The 21,566-nt window shown below is 43.3% G+C and overlaps 2 protein-coding genes across 13 annotated transcripts; one reads left to right on the forward strand and one right to left on the reverse strand.

The window, feature by feature from the left end:
* Nucleotides 1-136: 136 nt before the first annotated feature.
* LOC125771385 (dynein axonemal intermediate chain 3-like) lies at nucleotides 137-6,622 on the reverse strand. Its single transcript, XM_049441944.1, has 3 exons — nucleotides 6,323-6,622; nucleotides 3,997-6,251; nucleotides 137-3,540 (listed from the first exon to the last, which is right to left on the reverse strand). Exons 1-3 carry the CDS (start codon nucleotides 6,487-6,489, stop codon nucleotides 2,459-2,461), a joined length of 3,504 nt encoding a protein of 1,167 aa, XP_049297901.1. The 5' UTR covers nucleotides 6,490-6,622; the 3' UTR covers nucleotides 137-2,458.
* A 744-nt stretch (nucleotides 6,623-7,366) lies between these two features.
* Nucleotides 7,367-19,149, forward strand: LOC125771472 (cytoplasmic dynein 1 intermediate chain). 12 transcript variants are annotated; one of them, XM_049442130.1, is made up of 11 exons: nucleotides 7,367-7,500; nucleotides 8,336-8,526; nucleotides 8,593-8,739; nucleotides 8,811-8,935; nucleotides 9,426-9,488; nucleotides 10,153-10,173; nucleotides 13,422-13,469; nucleotides 16,663-16,836; nucleotides 16,913-17,069; nucleotides 17,152-17,524; nucleotides 17,605-19,149. In XM_049442130.1, exons 2-11 carry the CDS (start codon nucleotides 8,381-8,383, stop codon nucleotides 18,424-18,426), a joined length of 2,076 nt encoding a protein of 691 aa, XP_049298087.1. In that variant the 5' UTR covers nucleotides 7,367-7,500; nucleotides 8,336-8,380; the 3' UTR covers nucleotides 18,427-19,149. The 12 variants fall into 12 exon arrangements, with proteins under 12 accessions (XP_049298087.1, XP_049298105.1, XP_049298114.1 ...); XM_049442148.1 differs by having other exon boundaries at nucleotides 16,687-16,836; XM_049442157.1 differs by having other exon boundaries at nucleotides 9,456-9,488.
* The last annotated feature ends 2,417 nt before the right edge of the window (nucleotides 19,150-21,566 follow it).

Below are 21,566 nucleotides of genomic sequence, written 5' to 3' on the forward strand. Positions count from 1 at the left end.
AGGCTTGGAAGTGGAGAAGCAGGCTGAGGAGGACCACACAGTGGGGCTATGCACGATGGAAGACAGGATGTGTTCGGACCCGTTCACACCGCAACACGCAGTAGGTCTACCTTTTTCGTTCGGTTTCAGTTTGCGGTTGGGGCTTCCATTTCGCTGGGGTTTTTCTTTCGTTTTCATCCGTCTTCGTAGCTCTCTGTTTCTCTCTCTCTCTCGCTCTGACGCACTTGTTTTATTTTTCTCGCTTTGGTCTACTGTCAGTCGCGCTAGCCGTCTTGTCATATTCCGAGCATGTTCGTAGCTCATTAGGGTGGGAGAAGCAAGGGGTACCTACCATCCACTAATGGTGACTTGAGCATTGGATGTACGCCTTTTTGAGGGGGGGTCCCGTTCGCAACAAACCTTCCGGTTGAATGCAACCGACACGTCGACGAAGCGTTGGAGTCTGCAGACAAAAAAAAGGGTAGTAATAAAAATAGCAACATTGACATGCATGACTCGTGCTGTGGTCGGGCAAGTGCGTCGTCTAGGTGCGTAATCGCTCAATCCGAAGGGCGGCTTCTTACCACACCATACGATCACCGGAAAAATGGAGCACCATTCAAAACCCTCCCTGGTACGGATAACGCCCTGATCGCCCTGAGCGAAAGGAACGATGTGGCAAAACGTGGTAGACGTTGTCTAAATGTCTCCCAACAGTTAAGTGGACGGCATCCAAGGCAGTGTGTGCCAGATCTTGTGCGAGAATGTCTACCGTAAGGGCATCTGCTGTGAAGACTTTGCACTAGATGAAGCGGCAGAACATGATCCAGATTCGTGATCTGTAACCTTGCTCCTAGCAATATGTACGTTCGAACGTTTCGCTGTAGGTTTTCTGTTGAAATTTGAGGAGAACACGTTTCCAGATCAAGATTCACTCGCAGCCATAATGGAACCTTTGTGTCGTCGACAATTCTCGACAGGAACAACTGAGCCATCAATGCCATTCGTGACCCTTGGGAAGGGAAATTTAACAACAGGTTGTTGTTTTTATTGTTTTTTGGAGATTTTGAGGCTCTTAGACTACTTTCATCTGAGGGCAATACCGTTACCATCACAACCAACGTAAAGTCAAGGCCATCCCAAATTGAAGGGTATCGTTTTGATTCACTTCTTGTCCGGATATCTTGACGGTAAAGAGCAGTATTGGAAGGAAATGCTAGACGACACTCGCATTTCCGACTATGCGGTTGTATCTTGTCACGCGTAACGCGTCAGAAAAATGAATGAAGCGTAACCAATGCACCATGCGTAACTGCCCTGTCTGTGATAAAGCTAAGATGTCCTTGCCAGACCGCTGGTCTCCGCGTGGGAAAACAGTTTCCAAAAAAGGTAGAAGCTTTTTTCGGCTAAATTCAGATTGCAGCTCGTGTGTCGTTTCCACATAGCGCAAAACCAATGTTCAATGTGTATTATAATCCATGCGCAATAACACACGCCACCTTACCTTGTTTCGCGTAACCATGTACATATTGGTGCCTTACGGCACATGTACGGCACATGAAGCAACCGCACAAAGAAGGTGCAATTTCTCCATGCGGCCTAATGGATCTTCAGTCTTCAGCATATATGAAGTTCTTCCCAAACTACACACCATCACCCAAGTTGAACGCAGCAGAAGAAGTAGTTGCCCAGACACTATAAAAGTGCGAAACGACACCAGGGTGTTGTAAGTGCACAATTTGTCAACAGCAGGTATTCAGCGGTCTAAACAAGTGGTGCCTAAGCAAACAAAAGCACAATCAATCGCCGTAAAGCTTGTTCAGCTAATGAGGAATTTGTGGGGGTGCGATAAATCTAACGCCATTTAGCGTTGTGAGGCGGAGGCGGAGTTGGTGGTTAATTTTGACATTTTGATTTTTTTTGTTTTGGCAAAGAAATGAAGGTGTATGGTAATATCGTAACGTAACGCGTGTGGTGTTTGCATTGGGTGGAGTGTCTAAACAACTTCAAATTTTTAATATTATGCTGCCCACCCTTGTCAGCCATTAGCGAATCATTCATCTTTCAATAGCTTCACCATATTAGACTTTCGGGATGCATTGTAATGGATCATTTGGAATCGTGTCTTCTTGGTGATTGAGATTAGAAATTGGCTAACATTTATTTCCAGGCACGTTAACATACATCGTCTATTCCCTGGGCATGTTTTTTTCCCCTGAAAAGGGCTTTGAATCTACGGCCTAACGCCTCATCTGGAATTCTGTCGACATTTCGTTATCCATCTTGGTTTGGTTCTGGAAGTCGGTCGATTGCGTCACTGGATGGCGCGAAAAGTACCGCTATGCCGAAAAACAGTTCGAACTTGACTACTCAGGTGTCGTGTCACCAGCACAAGAAAAAACGCGCCTAACGGGACTTGTATGTCTTTGTCTCCCGTATTAGGGATGGGAACTCCGGTTAAGGTACCGTTTCAACCTGTTTAACCCTGTAGGTCGGGACTCGGTTTCGGCACGTCGTCAATAAACGTCACCGAGCGGGCACGCTGTAACCCAACGGTGCGTCGTGCCTCGGGGCTGACGTTTGTAACGGCGGTCTCCGCTTCGTCGCCATTGCCGGGACCGTCCATACCGCCGTCTCCAACAGCTGAACCGCGTGCCGTCTGTTTCGCCAGGTACGACTGCAGATGCTCCAGATTGCCGTGGTCGTCCGAAAGCACCAGCTCCCGGCGGGCACGACCTTTCGCAACGATGCTGACCACACTGTCCAGCTCGAGTGGTAAGCGGAAGTTACGCAGGACCTCCTTCGCTTCCCAGCTGACGCGAGGATAGTCGGCCAGCTCCTCCCGAAACCGGGCACGGACCGTTTCCCGCAACTGGGCCGCTTCCTCGGTGAGCGATAGCGCTACCCTAGCCCGAAGTTCACCCGGTTCGAGCGACGTCTGAACGCGCCGATAGTCCTCGGGAGCGGCCGCAACACTCTCGCCGATAGTCGCCCGCTTCCGCACGTCATACCGGCGCCGTTCGCGCTCCGGATGCATCTGCTTCGCCAGCAGCTCCGGGCTAAGGTGGCGGCGTGCCATCATCGTACGGATCAGGGCCCGGTAGTAGCGTGACCGCCATCGGCCTTCAAGCCGACGGCTCAGATCGACACGCTTTTCTGCATCGCGCAGCGCTTTCTTCTTCGCCTCCTCGATCGCCTGCCGGCGCAGGAAGTCATCATGCTCCTGCTTTTCCACCTCGAGCCGTTCGGCCAGTTCGCGTGCCTCCCGTTCCGCGCGGAGTTTCGCCTCGATCTGTTCCCGGTTCTGCTCGTAGTACCGCTGCACCCAAGCGTCCTGATCGTGTTTGCGAGCCAGCTCGGCCCTTATCAGCTGCCGGAAACGCTTCCGTTCGCTTGGATGCGGTTCGGCAAATGCTGCCGGTACGCTGAGTAGTCGCACGTTGCAATTCCCATCGGCTACCGCCAGATGGCGCTGGGGTATACGGCGATGTTGCTGCTGCGTGATGATAGACAACACGTTCGCACCGAGGTTTAGTGTCACGCAGGCAGTGGAGGTGTGTACTGGCAGAGTGGGTGAGACAAAATATTAAAAGAGCCAGCAGAAATTCAAGTAAAGAGATATTTTATACAAAGGCATGAGATTTTTGGTGAATATTGTTATCTTCTTCACCTCAACTAAAAGCTTATTTTGTGTCCTGTTGGTATGTCCGGTGGTGGAGATGGTAGCAGCGCTGGTCTCTACCAGGTCTCTACTATCAAATCCAACAATGACAGACCAAGACCTCTGGAGATTATAGTGCCACAAACGAAGAAGAAGGTGCTATGTGCAGTACATTTCACTAGTACTATGTCAGACGTGTCTAATTCTACATGTGGATGTCTAATTCTACACTTATTTATGAAATTCTATCTAATTGTGCTAGGTGTCAGGATACGAATTTTATTAATACTAGTCTCCATCAGTCCTCAAACAGTGAAGAGTACTAGCACCAAATGACGCTAATATGATTTGCCTACTTTGTAGATCCCATATCTCCAGGTCACCGTTCGCCAGTCCGACATAAAACACCGATGGTCGATCGAGACTCCACACGCAGGCGGTCACGGACACTGGTTTCAGGCGCCAAAAGATGGGCGACTGGCGACAATCGGCCGTCCAGAGGGCTAGCACACTACCGCCGGCCGTCAGCAGTACGTCCGGTACGAAGGTATTCCGTGCGATCGCCACCAGTGGCCCGTTGTGGACCGCCGCAAAGTTGTCCCGGTCGCGCACCGGCTCCTCGTTCACGATTGCACCCTGATCGAACTCGTACCCGTCCCACTTGCCCCAGAACAGCCCACCGAGCAGGGTGCCAGCGATGAACGCTTGGTTGCAGATGACCGGCGGCAGCTGGAATGCACCCGACGGTCCACCGCTCCGTAACGATATCGGCTGTTCGTCCAGAGCGAGCGTTACCAGCGGCACATCGCACCGGACGCGAAACGTCGGATGGAACAGGTGGTTCAGTCGGGCCAGTCCACTGCCGGTCGGTATTTCGCCGACCGTATCTACCTCACCGGTGGCCTTCTCCTTGTCCGGCGCGTGTGTCGACAGCGCCGCCGGGACGGACAGGTCAAGGTTCCAGATGGAGACGGTACCGTCCAGTGCGGCCGTCAGCAGGAACCGGCCCGGTCGGTCCTCGGCACCGTTGACGCGCAGCTGCCCGGTGGTGACGCAGTGATAGTTCTGTGGCAACCAGCGGATCACGGTGATCGGTTTGCGTGCCGACCGGTCGAGGGCGCTGATGACGGCCGGACGCACATGCCACGGTGTTTCCGGTGCGCCTGCACCGTCCGTCAGTGTGCCGGCCTGCCCGCCGGAACTAGCCGCATGGCCACGGGCCAGACGGTTCGTCGGTGTGGCGTTGCCTAGCAGCTGTTTAATCTCGTTGCGGTACATCTCCGGAGTTGGATGTTGTCCGTGTTGTTTCCCTTCCCGGCCAGCCATTCGTGGTCCGGTGTGTTCCAGTTGCCCATCCGTCAGCTCCCAGATGGCAAGCTGACCGCTGGAAAGACCACCAACAAGTAACCGGCCGTCATACGGACAGAAGGAGAGTGCTGTCACCTCACGCGGCGAATCTAGCCAGAGCTTCGGTACTAGCGATTCCTCACAATTCCACGCCAGCACGGGACATTTCTCGAAGACAAGCCGATTAACTGCGTCTTCTCTACTGCCAGCACCAACCGTTGCCCCGGACGGTATCGTCCGCATACCAACTACGCCCTCCGGGATGGAAGTTGCATTTCCGGATCTTGGTACCGCCATCACCACGCTTGGAATGTGGTGAACATAGGCGGCCACAAACATACCTGTCAGCTGAGGATGCCACTCGATGGCGGACACATGCCTGTTGGCGCAGGTAGATCGATCCATGAAGCACATTGTCTCCTCCACCACGGGTGTCTCATACTTGGTGATAGACTTGTGGCGCGAAATGATCGGATAGTCGTTCCGGTACATATCAATCTGGTTAAATTCCAGCGTGTGCAGAAGTTGCTCCACATGATCGCTAGGGGATATTGGCTGACAGTCGGCTCCACCGGTACCCACCATCGCCGTCGACGTCGTCACGCCACTAGCCATCTTCCGCTCATTACCAATCTCGTACAGATACTGGGACCAGGCATTGGTGGGAAATGTTGGATCCGTTTGCTGGAACTTGTGTACCTTCTGTGGACGTAACTGGACACCGAAATCTATCGACTTGCGTACAATGTTTTGGAAAACGGTTTTCGGCACGAGCTCCACGTATCCATCACGTGCATCCCCAACCATACGCAGCTGAAAGTGGTAAGAGCTAACGCGCTGTGCCGGGTAGATGCTTTGCGACTCCACGTTCACAACGTTCGTGCGCTTCTGCGGTATAAAGTTCTCCACATCCTGCTCACTGCCACGTGTCTGCCATCGGCGCGGCTTTTTCCTCATTGCTGCGGCCGCGGACAGCCGCTCCACCAACTCCAAGCGACGGATCAGCTCACGGGCTTCCCGCGTTTCCCGATTGTCCGTGAAGACCGCGAACAGGTCCTCCTCCTCGGTGCTCTGGTCGGGCAGATAGCCCACCAGTATCAGCTTGCCCGGTTCCATGTCCTTCAGCTTGTCCTTCAGCTGCCGCTGAACCTTCGTCTTCCCGGGGAGGTGATCCTCCAGCATCTCCTTCTTGATCTCCTTCCACGGATGCTCCACGCTGACGGCAGTGCCAATCTCCATACCTAGTTCGGCCTGCAGGTCGGGACTGTTCACGGTTCAAAATGGTGAACTAGTGGACTAGCTTTGTACAATCGCGCGCATTCGCACCACCCCTACCTGATTACCAAGCGCGAACATTTTGGAAAGTTATGCAGCTTCTGGCGTGCATCGTTTTCCTCGAACCCGAATATCATCGACACTTCCTCATCGTCCGGTTCGAAGTTGAGCTTGGAATATGTGTCACTTTTCGCTTCGTTCGAAGTGGATGACTTTAGCTGAGCCATGCTTTTGCCAGCCAGTTTGCGTGTTCAAAGTGCGTAAAAAGTCCGAAGTGCAATCACCTATATTTCATTTAGCTAAATAATTAATTGTAATGCTAGCAAAGCAACAACGATACCAAAACAAATTCTATAGCTAAGATTGTTATTGTACTATGGAAGTATATTGAAAATCAAATAAACAAGTTACCAAGGATAAATGGTACGAAACAGTTGCGCAAACAGTTGCGCAACCGTTGCCATGGTATTTTTCAATCAAAATTGAAATATTTCATTTCAAGCGTTTGTTCGTACCGCGGTAACGTGCATATCGTTTCTTCTACTTCAAAATCAACACAAAACGATAAATACGAGCTAATCAATTATTTTTCTCATAAAAAAAATTAAATTCTAATCGGTTTTGTTCATAAGAAAAGATGGTTTGAAGTGGAGTTTATCTTTAATCGCTTTTAAAATTGAAAATCCACCCGTAACGGTAACTTTTGTTACTGATATCAAGAGAGCATCCATGGCAGCAGGTAACACTAATCTCCATCATCTGTTTTCTGCATGTTATTTTTGATTATGATTGTTCACAAACTCTTCTACTATTGTTCACATACTATCAAAAAAAAGCAAATGATCAAAGGAAAGAATCCCTTTCATCTTTCCATTCAATAAATTTACACAGTACGTAACATAACTACACCAATGGCACACAAATGGTATTTGATAGTATTTATTTCATAATTTTACTTAAATAAAAACACATTACATCAATTTTAAATTAATCCTTCCCGTTTTGAAAAACAAACGGCCGGTTTATGTGCGTGTTCCGTCAAGCATTGCAATACACAATATAAACACAGCGGAGATACGTCACAGCCGAGACGTTATTTAATTCGTGCTGTCCGAATATCCGTGTGCAATCCAGATTTCTCTGTACGGTGTGAATGAATGTGTTTGTGGTTGCAACGTTCTTGTGAAGTGCAGACGTAAAATAAGGAATAAAAAGTGATAATTTCCTTCACAGCTCGGGTATTGAAATATATTTTTACATCCACCACCAACAAAAAAAGGGAAACCACGTAAATTGTTGTAGTGAACTAACAATCAACAGCATCATCTGTTCTCTCGAACAGACAAACAAAATCCATAATCCGTTTAGCCAACCATACGGTTCCACTGCAAACGCCCTATACCCCGATATCCTTTTTTGTGAACCCCGTGTGTGTCCTCCCCTTCGAGTCAAATCAACGATATGCGTCACGCGTCTTCTATCATCTCAGTGGAATGTTAATAACATCATCGTACGGGTTGTGGAAAAAGTTTTAACGACCCAAAAATCGTAGCTTCCCACTACACGTACAGGTGGCAAGTTTGCTCCCCTTCACTGTAGCACCACAATAGAGAAAGCGAGAAAGAACTATTACTGACTCTTCCATAACTGTAATCGTGCGTACGAACGCCTGTACTCTAACCAAAAGCAAATACTTACCCAAACGGTTGAAAAATCCATACTTATAATTATCTTCCTGGGGTGGAGCAGAAAAAGTGAGTCCCGGTAACAAAACTGCAAGCAAAATTGTTCATTAAATCGCTTCTAAAACAATACTAACGTTTTTTGCTGTTTTATGCGCACGCTTTCTGTAGTTACACACTAATTCCTATGCTATGCTGCTTTAACATCGAAAAATAAAAACCTAATGACAAAATGACGTCATGTTTCGGAAAGACACTCTTCTACACCGTGCAGTTCTTTTTGTGTTGTCGTTGGTTTTATATTCTTTTTTTCTCCCATTTCGGTTAATTGCAAAGGAAATCGTAACTTCATACCATATTTTGTTTGCAATCCATCCCTCCCCTATTGCAGCTGTGAAAGCTGGAGCAATTAGAGCAACTCGCGAAACTTTCCAAGATGAACCGAAAGGCGGAACTGGAGCGGAAGAAGGCCAAACTGCAGGCCCTCCGCGAAGAGAAGGATCGCCGGCGGAAGGAGAAAGAGCAAAAAGATCTAGAAGAGGCCGCCGGGAAGCTAGGTCATTCGGAAACTAGCACACGAAAGTACGCCGACCACCAAAAAAAAACCATTGAAGCGAACAGTTTTAACCTAAGCATCCATTCTTGCAGGGATCTAGATGAAATGCTTTCCTCACTGGGTGTGGCTCCCGTATCGGAGGTACTGTCGTCATTATCTTCGGTTAATTCGGCCACTTCTGATCAATCAACCACACACACGCCCGATGCAAGCCTGCAGCCCAGCATCAATGGACAAAGGTAGAGCAAGGAATGCTTCGTTTGATGTTTGCTATCGTAACATATCTAATTCATTTCCCTCATACCGACAGTTATCGCAAAAAGCCGGTCAACCTTTGCCTGGTATCCGTACAGGCCACCAACATTCCCCCGAAGGAAACGGTCGTTTACTCGAAACAGACTCAAACGAACAGTTCTGGTGGCCACGAGCGCGACGGTAAGTGTATTAGAATCCTTTTTTGTTTTCTATCAGATTGACTCGATATCTTGTACACAAATGCCATAAACCTTTCAACGTTAATGAATAACGACTCCTAGCCCGTAATCACGTATCTTGTAAGGGGAGTGTCTGTTGCAAAATAGGATAGAAAGCATATATCTCTTCCTTTTGTCGTGCCGGCAGACAAATCAAACAAAACAGAACTTATATTATGATGGAAAATATTTTCTTCCAGTTTGCTAGTCCCACGATAGTACAAATGCAAGTTATATCGATCGATTAGCCAGCAAAGAAAATGAATTTATATTATATTTAGTAAAAATAATCTACGATTATAAAACACAAGTTGTCGTGTACGTTTTTTCGCTCCTTCCCTTGTACGTCCCTTAACAACAAAGCGCTTCGCAAAAGCTTTTCAAAACAATACCTACCCTTACAACCCGCCACTTCCGGAGGAACATTTATTGAAATAAAATAACAAATACAGTTTTTTCTTGCCATTCCTCACCTCTATCAGGATATATGGAGGATTGGTGGAGACCGCGTAAAGGTAAAGCATGATATCGATGTGTACCAAATGCATCTATCGTACCAACAAAAACAAAAATACCGATAAATCCTTGATTGCCGAAACTATCAGTACTATTATACACTGTTGAACCATATGAATTAACAGAAGAAAAAAATTATCGGTACCGAAATTATCGTACAAAAACCTACCGCTTTTACGTCCTAAGTTCTTCCTATGCTTACTTTGGTTTGCTCATGTTTTTTGTTTTTTTTTATAAGTTTTTGTTTCGTTTTAATGTTTTCTACTCTCGTTAGATGCAGGAAATTGGCTTCAGCTTTTTGTTTAAGCTTCTATCTATCGTTTCGTAATGATTAGTCATTTTTCACACCAAAAAAAAAAGACAAATCGCCCTTTCTGCCATTTTGTATAGTTCTCTGGAAACTCCTCTGTCTCTCTTTAAGTTTTCTTTAGCTTGTATCGTTCACTGTTTCCGTACTGTTTATGACAGACAGGCTCAGAGCTCTAGAAGCTGAAATGAAGAAAAAAAATCAAACACAACATATTTGCTAGAGTGAAACTAACTACTGCTTTCTTTCCCACCCCTCGTTTCCGGTGTTTTCGGGAAACGGTACACTTTATGTTCCCCCCTGGCATGACACACAACCTACGGATGAACCGATGGATCCTGTGACACGATTTGCAGCCCACGCAACCGACTATTACGGTGAGTAATTCGTTTTAACTTTACGTTTATGACACCTTTTGTATTACTAGTTAATTTACAAACCAAAATGAGGCAGGTTTTTTTTTATTTAATTTCTAACAACAACCGTCATCTTCTTGCTACAATGGATATAAATTTGCATTTGATATATTTAATCTATTTTGATCTTAAACTTAAATTGTGGCATTGTGCATACATAAACTTCACTTTGGTAGGAATTTTGAATTTTAATTGCAAAAATATTATCTTCTATTTGGAGACTATCCAACTATCGATTGTGAGAGAGTTCATTCAGCATTATTTATTTCCCATTGTGCTCGTGTAGTTTCAAGATATAGTAACATCATTTGGAGACATGCGCATCTGTTCAGATGTTCATTGCAACCACGTAGGGAATAAGACACAACTGCGAAATGGGTATAAAAAGTAAAAGATCGAATAGTTGAATATATCAAATGGAAAATTTATGTACTTTCTTCTCATCTATTGTTTCTACGAGTAAATCAATACTTCTACTGATCTGGGTAAAAATATTATCGAGCACAAGTAGATTGAAGAAGTTTGTTTTTACTTTAGTAACGTAGATGATAAATAGTTTTGCCATTTATTCATCCTTTATCAAATCTTATAAACCACTAAAGTTTTCATCGTACTCTTGCTCATCCTGCCAGTAGCAACGAATACTTTATTTTGTTTCTCTTCTCTCATCATTATCATTACTATGTTCCCTTTCAACTCTGGCTATAATCTTAGTGATATCTATTTAATTAATTATTAATTTATTGTTCTTTTATAAAAAAACATTTGCTTCATTTACTCCCTGTATTATGAGAAGAGCTTTTTTTTTAAAAAAAATATACCAAAAAAAACACATAAAATCCCAAAAAAAAACAACCTTTCGCGCGTTAATACAACCTTAGTTTCTCCACCCATTTGTTCCCCCCTTTTTTTCTCTCTTTCTTCTATTTATTCCACTTATATCTATTAAGTGTAATTGTTTGTTTGTTTTCCGGGATATATTATTCGTTTAATCGTACCATTCCTGTTCGTTTCTATATATTTTTTTTATATATTCATTTCTGCTACACCCTTACCCATATCACCACAGAATTGAAATGTAACTTCACATCAGTTGTTGGTTTTATAACTTTTTTTTTCTCTTATCAAGCAAAACATGGTAGTTTATATTTGTTATTGTTTCTTGTTTTCCTTTCCTGTTTTCTTTACCCCATTATGTTTATCTGTGCGGAATAAAAAAAAAGGCAAATTGCATGCAATAAGTTTATTTAATTTCTTTCCACCCTTTTGTTTTATGTGTTTCGGTTGACCGAAAGGGTACCCCGTTTTGAATAGTATTTTTTTCTTTTGCAACATTTGTTCGTTTTTGTTTTTGTATCTTCACCCTAATCATTTACCTTTGTATAGACGATGGAGTTTCTATTTCGCTTCTATTGATGAGTGTCGTGTAGAATTGTTTTAGTAAAAGACTTTAGTTGTATGTGATAATAGCTGTTACTTGCTCTCACTACAGATGTAATTCTTAAATGTTTTAATGTTTTAAAAAACCTAAATGTTTTACTGTTAAACACTCAATACATTCTTCAAGTCTAGTGGAAGATGAATAATTTCAGCAAAATTATTTTAAAACAATATTCTAACGCAATTTCTAACTGGAAAGACACAATCTCACAATCCGAAGTGACACGCACAAACTCTTTATCGTCTCTACAAAGACAATTTGCTTTAAAACTGATTTACTGATTTCCTCACAAAATCAAGTGTGTCAAAGAACGCAGCCTCTCAGTATTGTTTCGGGAGCTGGAACTAAGCGATAATCCCCCGTACATTCTATATCCTGCTATGTCTTATTGGTGTACGTAAGCTATTTCGAATGTCATATGAAATGGCGTATTAATGTATTCTTGAACAAAAAATGACGCATCGAAACATTAGGTGCACGTATTGAGGCCCTTTGTTAGCCAGAATGCTTCCGTAAGTGTTCTGTACCATTCCATTTAGTTTGTCTAAGCTCCATTCTAGTCATGTGTCGTACGTAGGAAACCAATATTAAACTATTCCACATCTAATGCCACAAACATCCATCATTTCAGTAGAGCAGTTCTAGGTGCTGTTTGGAATGTAAGATTAATCTCTCGGTGGAAGTAATACACGGATAAGGATAGCTTTATTGTATAGCTTTGGTAGCGTTCGAGTTACGTACACGCCTAGGTTGCATCTCTCGGTACATCTCCCTCTCCCTCTCTCTTCATCTGTTAACGAGTATTTGAACGTTTTTTGGATAAATCCCCACCACCTTTCCAATTCACTCTTTTTTTTCCAACCGGTAAGTAGTTTATCGCTTCCGTTAACGAAAGAGCCGGTGAAATAAGGTTTTCCCAGGTTTGAACCACGTACAGCAGCAGTAGAATATCGATCCCCTTTTCCCTTAGAACATTTTTTGCGAGTGCATACACAAACACGGTGTAGAGATGCGCATAATCCATATGAGTGAGAGAGTGAGTTAAAACATACTAGTGAATGAGAGTCACTTGCTCATCACGCGGTTCGTTTCAACTCACTGATTCACTCTTTTCGCAACTCGACTCACCGCGCTCGAGACGTCAAACGAGTTGACTCTCTATAACGGACTCATTCGCTCTGAGTGTAACTCACTCAACTGAGTTACTATTATCATCTCTCTAGTACTGCGCACTCGACACACACACATATCTTTTTTGTTCCCCCCAGGCTCCCACCCACCCTTTCAAAGCCCCCCCCCCTCCACCCAAACCACCCCGAAACAAACGAGAAACAGAAACGATGTGGCTGCGTTCTTTCGAACACAACGTTATGCTCGAAACACTTTTCACCCATACATAAGTGTATATTTTCCGAATCAATATCATAACGGCGAACCAATACCTGCCAATACTGCCATAATTTCATATTATCTGCGTTCAGTTTACAATGTTTGTGACCGCTAACGAGCCAAATAATAAATCAAAAAAAAACAAAACAAAACTACACTCCAAAAAAAAAGTTCACAATTTGCATGTGTTCTTCGCTTTATGACAGGCACATGAATTGGTATTCCCCACTAAATGCGCTATTAAACCTGATGTCATTAAACACATGTTCTCTTCTATTCTTTTTTTAAAAAACAAACAACAACAACAAACAACAATAAAACCTAAACCATAAACTTCAGATACACAAAAGTTTAAGTTAGACTTTTTTCCCATTTCAAGATGAATACAATCTTAACCCCGGTTTAGAGTGGGAGGATGAGTTTACAGGTAGGTTTTTGCCATAACAAACAAATTAATCTGCTCTCTTTTGTTTTTGTTTCTCTTTTTTTTTATACATCTATTGCAAATGCGCAAATTTCTTTATTCGTTTTTTTTTATTCGTTAGACTTTTTTTATTCTCTATATACGCCACATAGTCGGTTCTATGTTGTTATCATGTTGTTAATAGATTTTCCTTGCATACGGTACTTTCTTTTGCAAATTTTACACACATCCACACAAAACCCTAAAAGCGTAGCCAGGTGTTTTCCCTATCCTGAAGCATTCAATCGCTTTGCTTCCTTTTGAAAACCTATTTTCTTTTTTTTGTTTTGAATGTTTTTATACGTGATGCGTGCTAGTAAGGTAGTTTGTTTTGTGGGTGAACTCTTATTACTGCACAGGTTTATTTGTAATGTAGCCATTGGTTGTTAGATTATGCTCGTTTGAAAGCGATTGCTGTCTTTTAACGATACATACTTTGACGTTTTATTATGTTTTATTTTCGCCAGTGTTTCTAGAAACAAAAAACTAGAACACACGTATCCAACGGATGAGTAGCCTCATCGTGAACATTCGATTCTTGTTTCTTTTTTTTAATCCATGCTCTCAAACTTACTCTCTCTCTCTCTCTCTTTCTTTACTTCCTGTACTCTGATGATGCTATTACCTTTTACTATCCTCTGCGATACTGTTAGGCACAGGTGTATAATGTCCTACTACCTGTTAAGTTGTATCTTGGTGTAATTACGCCTGAAAGTATGCAAGAATTACATTTATAATTGTAGTTTGTCATAAATAAATTCATAGTTTTTTTCGATTCCATCCGTGAATGTGCACGGAGTGTTAGAAGCTGCTTTCGATACACGTTTTGTTCTCTAATATTTAACATTTCCTTCCAAAAAACGATATATTGCATACTTTTAGGCGCTTACACTTAAAAACCCAATAAAGGAGAAAGTCGCCAACAGGGTGTAGTAGTACACCAATGCACCATTAGACCAAAACCCCTGTCTACGTCACTCCCTTATGTCCTTTTTTTTGTTGTAAAACTGCAATCAGTAGCGCTGATCGTGGTTGTGCGAGGTGATGTGACAGACCGCGAACTTGGGAATGCTGTTCTGGTGTTTTATTTTCTTCTCCTAACACTAACCCCACTTCTGTAACACGTAGGCAAACTAATCTGTAATACCTCGATAACATTCAACCCCTAACCCGCATCTACGTCGATTTAACACCCTGACAGGTGACTAACGTTTGTCAACGTGCCTCTTGTAGCTTTTGGTTTTGGGTTCAAACTTGGCTAACCACCACCACCACCCCACTGGCAATAACCTTTCCCCCTCGTGTTTTGTTTAGCCAACCAGCACCATCCGCTCATTATTCTCGCTTATCATATCCAATGGACGGAAAGTAGTAGTAATGTTTACATCTTCAAATCTGCCCATCTTTACTCCATACAACTAGCTGTAACGATGGTTAGCGCAATAAGAACTGTTAGTGCTAGGAAGGGGAAAGACACATTTGTTTTGACATTTCTACTACCATCCTAGCTATTAAGGGGTATTCTCGAATGTGAAAACTGTTAACTGTGCACCATCTCTGTGTGTTCTCCGTCTAAATTCTAACGTTCCTTATGAGCAACATGACGTTGTTCTCTAACCATCTATATACCATCTTTTCTGTCCGTATCCGTCCTATACCCTTATCTCTTCTACTACTCTTGCTCTCCTGTCTATTTCCCTATCTTTAATATATCCTGCAAAAAAAAAATGGGTGGAGAAATAGTATCATATAAATAGTATCTTATATTCATACCGACCAATACTCCACAGCTGGAGTGGTACCGGCTTATCCATCCAGGGGAGTACATGTTGCTCTTAACTCTCTCCGATCGCTACGCGATTCCAAATCGAAAAGCAAAAAAAAATCAAGGAACAATTGTTTATGACCATTTCAAATAAGTCGTTACTCTTTACATATGACTAATGTGTTACTACTGCTGTTACTACTATTACTACTACTACTATTACTATCACCTCCTCCTACACCATCTACTACCGCCGCCATTACCATTCTTCTCAATATGTGTGTTAGTGATATACGCTCGAAATAGTATACAAAACGATAAGTTGCGAATGATGTGTGAGTGACATCATGCTGTCCTTTTCTTTCTTTTGCATAAATTTACATAAATTACACGTCCACATTTGACAGCTCGCTCATATGTAAATAACTGCCACCCGTATGGTCACTGTGCCAACTCTCTTTACACTAGCCTTTCGGTCGCTTTCCTCCCACGATTTGTGCTTGAATAGAGGTTGCAATGCAGTGTCCTTCCATTCGCTAGTTTTGTAATCTTGTTAGTCAAAATTGTAGTAAAATGCCAAGCACAACGCCTCGAAGATGTTACAATCGTACAGATTATTGACTGTGACAGTGTTGAACATTGAAGAAATATTAATCAAATGTTTCTCCATTCTATAAAGTTTGTAAACTATCAGATTCGATCGTCTCACTGCGCCAATTCGTTTTGCACCTTCCATCGTTTCTATCATATCACCGAATCCGATTCACACGCTGTGTATTCCTATTTCTATTTCCATCTTTTTTCCCACTCTTTTATCTCACTATCTTTTCTCTTCTTATCTTTCCCTTTCGATTTTTGCCACTTGATTCTCTACTCTCTCTGTGTACTTATTACTGATTTTCTTAGGCAGCTCTTAAATGGCATCGTACTACGATTTTGTTGTTGTTTTTTTTATCTTCTTCAATTAATCCGTTCGTCTCATCGCGGCAAATAGTCGCGATGGTGCGAATATGTTTGTACATATGTTGTTATACGATTGTCACTATCTTTAAGTGAATGTGAATTTTCAATTGCTTTTTTTCTGTATTAGTGGTTTTTTATGCAAAGTGAATGCCAACGAGAATGCCATACTATAAGTGTGCAAACAAGTAACAACCACACAGAGCGGTTGGGAGTGATGTAAAGAGAAGGTTGGAAGTAAGAGAGACGAAGAAAAAGATAAGAGCGAGAAAAAGAGAGAGAGAGAGAGAGAAAGGATTGGTGTAATGCATGATTGTGGCTATATTTGTTGCTCTTATAAGATTAGTTTTTACTTTTTAGTTGTTAAGTTTTTTTTTATTGTTGCTGCGTGTCTCAGACCATACTAGATCAGAAACAGTTTTACTCATACAGTGCTTACTTTTGGGGACGGTCAAGGTGACGATGAGGAAAGCTCCCTCACCCATATCGACCATGGGTTTCACTCGAAGCTGCCGCCCGGTATACTGCCGCACGGTTTACCAACGGTGAAGGAAGTGGCACCGGCCATCACGCCACAGGAGCAAAAGAAGGAAGATCTGAAGGAAGGTATGTGACAATCTAATCGATCGAACTGCTGATCACTCATGGTACACTTTTTTTTTCTTTTTGCTCACAACAACAGTGAAAGAACTTTCCGCTGAGCAGAAACAGATGATCATACTTTCGGAAGACTTTCAGCGTTTCATCCTGCGCGCTGGCAAGGTAATGGAACGGGCACTGTCCGAAACGGTCGATATCTACACAGACTACATCGGTGACGGTGAGGCGGATGATATGAAGTAAGTCTGCTAGTGTGATTCTTCTATACACCTTGATTGTAACGGGTAACTGTGCTCTCTTTCTGCAATCGTTATTCTTCAGTGACGAGAAATCGCATGCCCGGCTATCGCTGAACCGCACCTTCTACTGTGACCGTTGGTCGAAGAACCGATGCGTGACATCGTTCGACTGGTCGACGCATCACCCGGAGCTGATGGTTGCATCGTACCACAGCAACGAGGAAACACCGAACGAACCGGACGGTGTGGTGGTCGTATGGAACACCAAGTTCAAGAAGCAAACACCGGAAGAGGTGTTCCACTGTCAGAGTGCCGTCATGTCGACCTGCTTCGCAAAGTTCCATCCGAACCTGATCCTTGGCGGTACCTACTCTGGGCAGATTGTGCTGTGGGATAATCGGGTACAGAAGCGTACACCGATTCATCGAACGCCGCTGAGCGCTAATGCCCATACGGTAGGAGTCTCCTGGATTGCCCCATTCCACTCGTGTACATTGTTTTAATGATCGTGTTTTCGCTTCTACGCCCTTAACAGCAACCAGTGTACTGTCTCTCGATGGTTGGAACGCAGAACGCGCACAACGTCATCTCGATCAGCTCGGACGGTAAGCTGTGTTCGTGGAGTTTGGATATGCTTTCACAACCACAGGACGTGCTGGAACTGCAGCATCGCCAGTCAAAGGCCATCTCCGTCACCTGCATGGCATTCCCGCACAACGAGGTAAACAATTTCGTGCTGGGCGGTGAGGATGGTTACGTGTATTCGGCGAGCAGGCACGGCAATCGGTCCGGTATTGGTGAAACGTACGAGAAGCATCTCGGTCCGGTCACTGGCATCTCGGCACATCATAACCAATCGTCACCGGACTTCGGTCATCTGTTCCTTACCTCCTCGATCGATTGGACGATCAAGCTGTGGAGCCTGAAGGATAACAAACCACTGTACTCGTTCGAGGACAACTCGGACTACGTGATGGACGTTGCGTGGTCGCCGATTCATCCCGCCCTTTTCGCCGGCGTTGATGGTAGCGGACGGCTCGACCTGTGGAACCTGAACCAGGACACGGAGGTACCGACCGCATCGATCACGGTGGACGGTCAGCCAGCGTTGAATCGTGTTTCCTGGACACCATCCGGTTTGCACGTGACGGTGGGTGATGAGGCCGGCCGGATCTACGTGTACGATGTGGCGGACAATCTCGCCAACCCGCGTATGGACGAATGGAACAAGCTGAACGCGGTACTGTACGAGCTGAAGATGAACCAGACGGATGAGTTCGACGAAAAGGACAAAAAGTCACCGGTGCCGCAAAACAACACGTCGCTTACATCGCTTACCAGCACGCCGCTCATATGAAACACAATGATGCGACCATACTGAGGCGGAATGGATGGATCCATGATAGCGTAAATCCACGCACGCACGTGGCGGATCTAATGGTAGGCGGAGTTTTTTTTGTCGACAGAGGCGACCACCATCTTTAGTTTTAACGGCCCCAAACTCTACCATTCCGCTTCGGGGGCCTCCGTAAAGCTTGATCCGCTAAACTGTTCACGCATAGATTGTATAATTTATTAACATAACTTAACATGCAAAACATACGTTACATAATATTCCGGGTAGTACGAAAAGCGGCGGGGAAATAAACGCCATACAGTCATTTTGTCACGGTGCAGCGTTCTGCAAATAGATAGGGCAGTGCGAAGTTGCGATATTGAAACAACACAAAATGGTTTACTATGTAATTAATCGCGTGTACAGCGTGTCAGAAAAGTGTAATTCGCTCTTTCCTGTTTATGAAGAAACACTGTAAAAAAAAAGTACCAGTGGCGGGTTTAAACGCCGGGGGGTCCCCTGGAAGTGTATAAAATCAGACCTGTTTTCTCAATCCCAAGCATTTCGCAACCGGGACCCCATTTGCAAGCGCCCCGCCACTGAAATAAACAAAACATATACACACTAACATGAAGGAAAACAACTCAATATGCGCTTACTGCTGTAGTTATTTAAACATTGAAGCTGAAATAGACGTGTTTCAATAAAACCATAAAATATATTCTTCCCTTCAGAACCTGTAAACGAGATTTGTTACTTTATTTACACGAAGTTTTGTTTTTAAAAATAATTTGCAACGATTTTAGAGATTTTTTTGATTGTCCTCGATTGTCTCACAACCAGGGCAACACATGTATTGCATTTGTAGAGATTTTGCGCGCGTCTGTTTGGGTGAATGATTTAATATTTAAATTATAGCATAATTTATATGCATGATAAATATCTTCATGCCCACGGCGACAGAGAGAACTGCACTGCATGCAACTGCACCGATATGGTACAGAATGAGGTCAGTCCGTCGTCTGGGCGAGCGATGAACAATTTATGTACGATCGGCATCATTTCCCACTTCTGTAAAGGACCATTGCGATTCAAATGAGTCATTTCGCCTCCGCAGATTGTTACTCCAAGGGGCTGAATGGTATGAACAATTCAATGCACAACGCTTTATTTATGCTCACCAATCTTCCATCTCCCTCCTCCCCCTCCATTTCATTTGTTTGCCGTGCATGGATGCTGCTTCCGTCATCAAGTGCGAAAAAATGACGCAATTCATTAATTCTTTCCTCTAAAAACCTGATGACTGACGCCGCCACGTACACGAACACCCATTTCCAGTGGGGAGAGAGGGAAGGAAAGTGAAACCGAGAGAGAGAAAGAGAAAAAAACGCGTGTCATATGAGCTCATTACATTACTACTCTTGGTAGGAGGAAGCCTTTAGCCGGAAGAATGAAAAGCCCGTCAATGACGACAAACCATCAATTGATGAACGTGAACAGAGAGAGAAAGAAAGAGAGAGCTTAATTGTTTGCTCTCGCTCTAGCGACACATGATCTTTGACTGCATTTGTGTGCGTGTGTGTGTGTGGATTTGTGTTTTTACGCACAACACGCTGGCACATTACTCATCCCACGAGACTGGATGCAGACGCGCGATCTCTTAAACCAGGGTTCGGTAAAATCTGACCGGAATGGAATTATTTAAGTTCTACTAATTTAATTTATAAGTTCTATTTGAACTGAGCTTAAAGGACTTAGAAAAGAAAACATATTATCATGAAATCACATATAAAACTTTCAAATTTTTATATTCTTTTTATTTTTTGCTAATTTTTTATTCTTTTTTTTATTTCAATCATTATTTGAGTGAAAAGAAACTCATTGCAACCCATTGGCATTAAAATAAAACAATTTTATTTTTTTTGCAAAATTTCTCAAAAAAATGGCAAGGGGTACCCCTTATGAAATTTTCGAGTTGAAATTTTTTTGAAATTTTTTTTTCGATTTTTTATTCTTTTTTTAGTTTAAAGCATTATTTGAGTGAAAAGAAACATATTGCAACAAATTCCCATTAAAATATATCACATTTTTCAATATTGCTAAATTGTTCAGAAACAGGGTAAGGAACTTCGTTCCCTGAATAACTTCTGGCACAGACATCTGACGGTATGGCCGTCCAAGAAGAAAATGTAGCCATTGGTGCCATCTATCGACCACAAGTTAAAGATTGGCGATCCGTTGGATACCGACCGAGTTATAGGCAAAAGTTGGTGCAAAAATGAGAAAAATTTTACATTTTCTCAAACAGGGTAAGGAACTTGGTTCCTCGAATAACTTCTGGCACAAACATCTGAGGGCATGACCGTCCAAGAAGAAAATGTAGCCATTGATGCCATCTATCGACCACAGGTTAAAGATTGGCGATCCGTTGGATACCGACCGAGTTATAGGCAAAATTTGGTGCAAAAATGACCCTTAGTAAATTTTCATTTTTTTGAATTTTTTGATTTTTTCATTATTTTTCACTCTTTTTTTTATTTCAATCATTATTTGAGTGAAAAGAAACTCATTGCAACCAATTGGGATTAAAATAAAACAATTTAATTTTTTTTGCAAAATTTCTCAAAAAAATCGTAAGGGGTAAGCCTTATGAAATTTTCGAGTTGAAATTTTTTGGAATTTTTTTTTTCGATTTTTTATTCTATTTTTAGTTTAAAGCATTATTTGAGTGAAAAGAAACATATTGCAACAAATTCCCATTAAAATATATCACATTTTTCAATATTGCTAAATTGTTCAAAAACAGGGTAAGGAACTTGGTTCCCTGAATAACTTCTGGCACAGACATCTGACGGTATGGCCGTCCAAGAAGAAAATGTAGCCATTGGTGCCATCTATCGACCACAAGTTAAAGATTGGCGATCCGTTGGATACCGACCGAGTTATAGGCAAAAGTTGGTGCAAAAATGAGAAAAATTTTACATTTTCTCAAACAGGGTAAGGAACTTGGTTCCTCGAATAACTTCTGGCACAGACATCTGAGGGCATGGCCGTCCAAGAAGAAAATGTAGCCATTGATGCCATCTATCGACCACAGGTTAAAGATTGGCGATCCGTTGGATACCGACCGAGTTATAGGCAAAATTTGGTGCAAAAATGAC

The sequence above is a fragment of the Anopheles funestus genome, chromosome X, assembly GCF_943734845.2.
Source record: "Anopheles funestus chromosome X, idAnoFuneDA-416_04, whole genome shotgun sequence".
NCBI classification, from domain to species: domain Eukaryota; kingdom Metazoa; phylum Arthropoda; class Insecta; order Diptera; family Culicidae; genus Anopheles; species Anopheles funestus.

Bases quoted from the DNA above. Each gene is read 5' to 3' on its own strand.
- LOC125771385 (XM_049441944.1), bottom strand. From the start codon at position 6,489: ATGGCTCAGCTAAAGTCATCCACTTCGAACGAAGCGAAAAGTGACACA. The intron at 6,252-6,322 runs GTAGGGGTGGTG...AACCGTGAACAG, and splicing joins TGTTCGCGCTTGGTAATCAG to TCCCGACCTGCAGGCCGAAC. The intron at 3,541-3,996 runs GTAGGCAAATCA...CCACTCTGCCAG, and splicing joins GGAGATATGGGATCTACAAA to TACACACCTCCACTGCCTGC.
- LOC125771472 (XM_049442130.1), top strand. From the start codon at position 8,381: ATGAACCGAAAGGCGGAACTGGAGCGGAAGAAGGCCAAACTGCAGGCC. The intron at 9,489-10,152 runs GTAAAGCATGAT...CACGATTTGCAG, and splicing joins TTGGTGGAGACCGCGTAAAG to CCCACGCAACCGACTATTAC. The intron at 10,174-13,421 runs GTGAGTAATTCG...TCCCATTTCAAG, and splicing joins CCACGCAACCGACTATTACG to ATGAATACAATCTTAACCCC.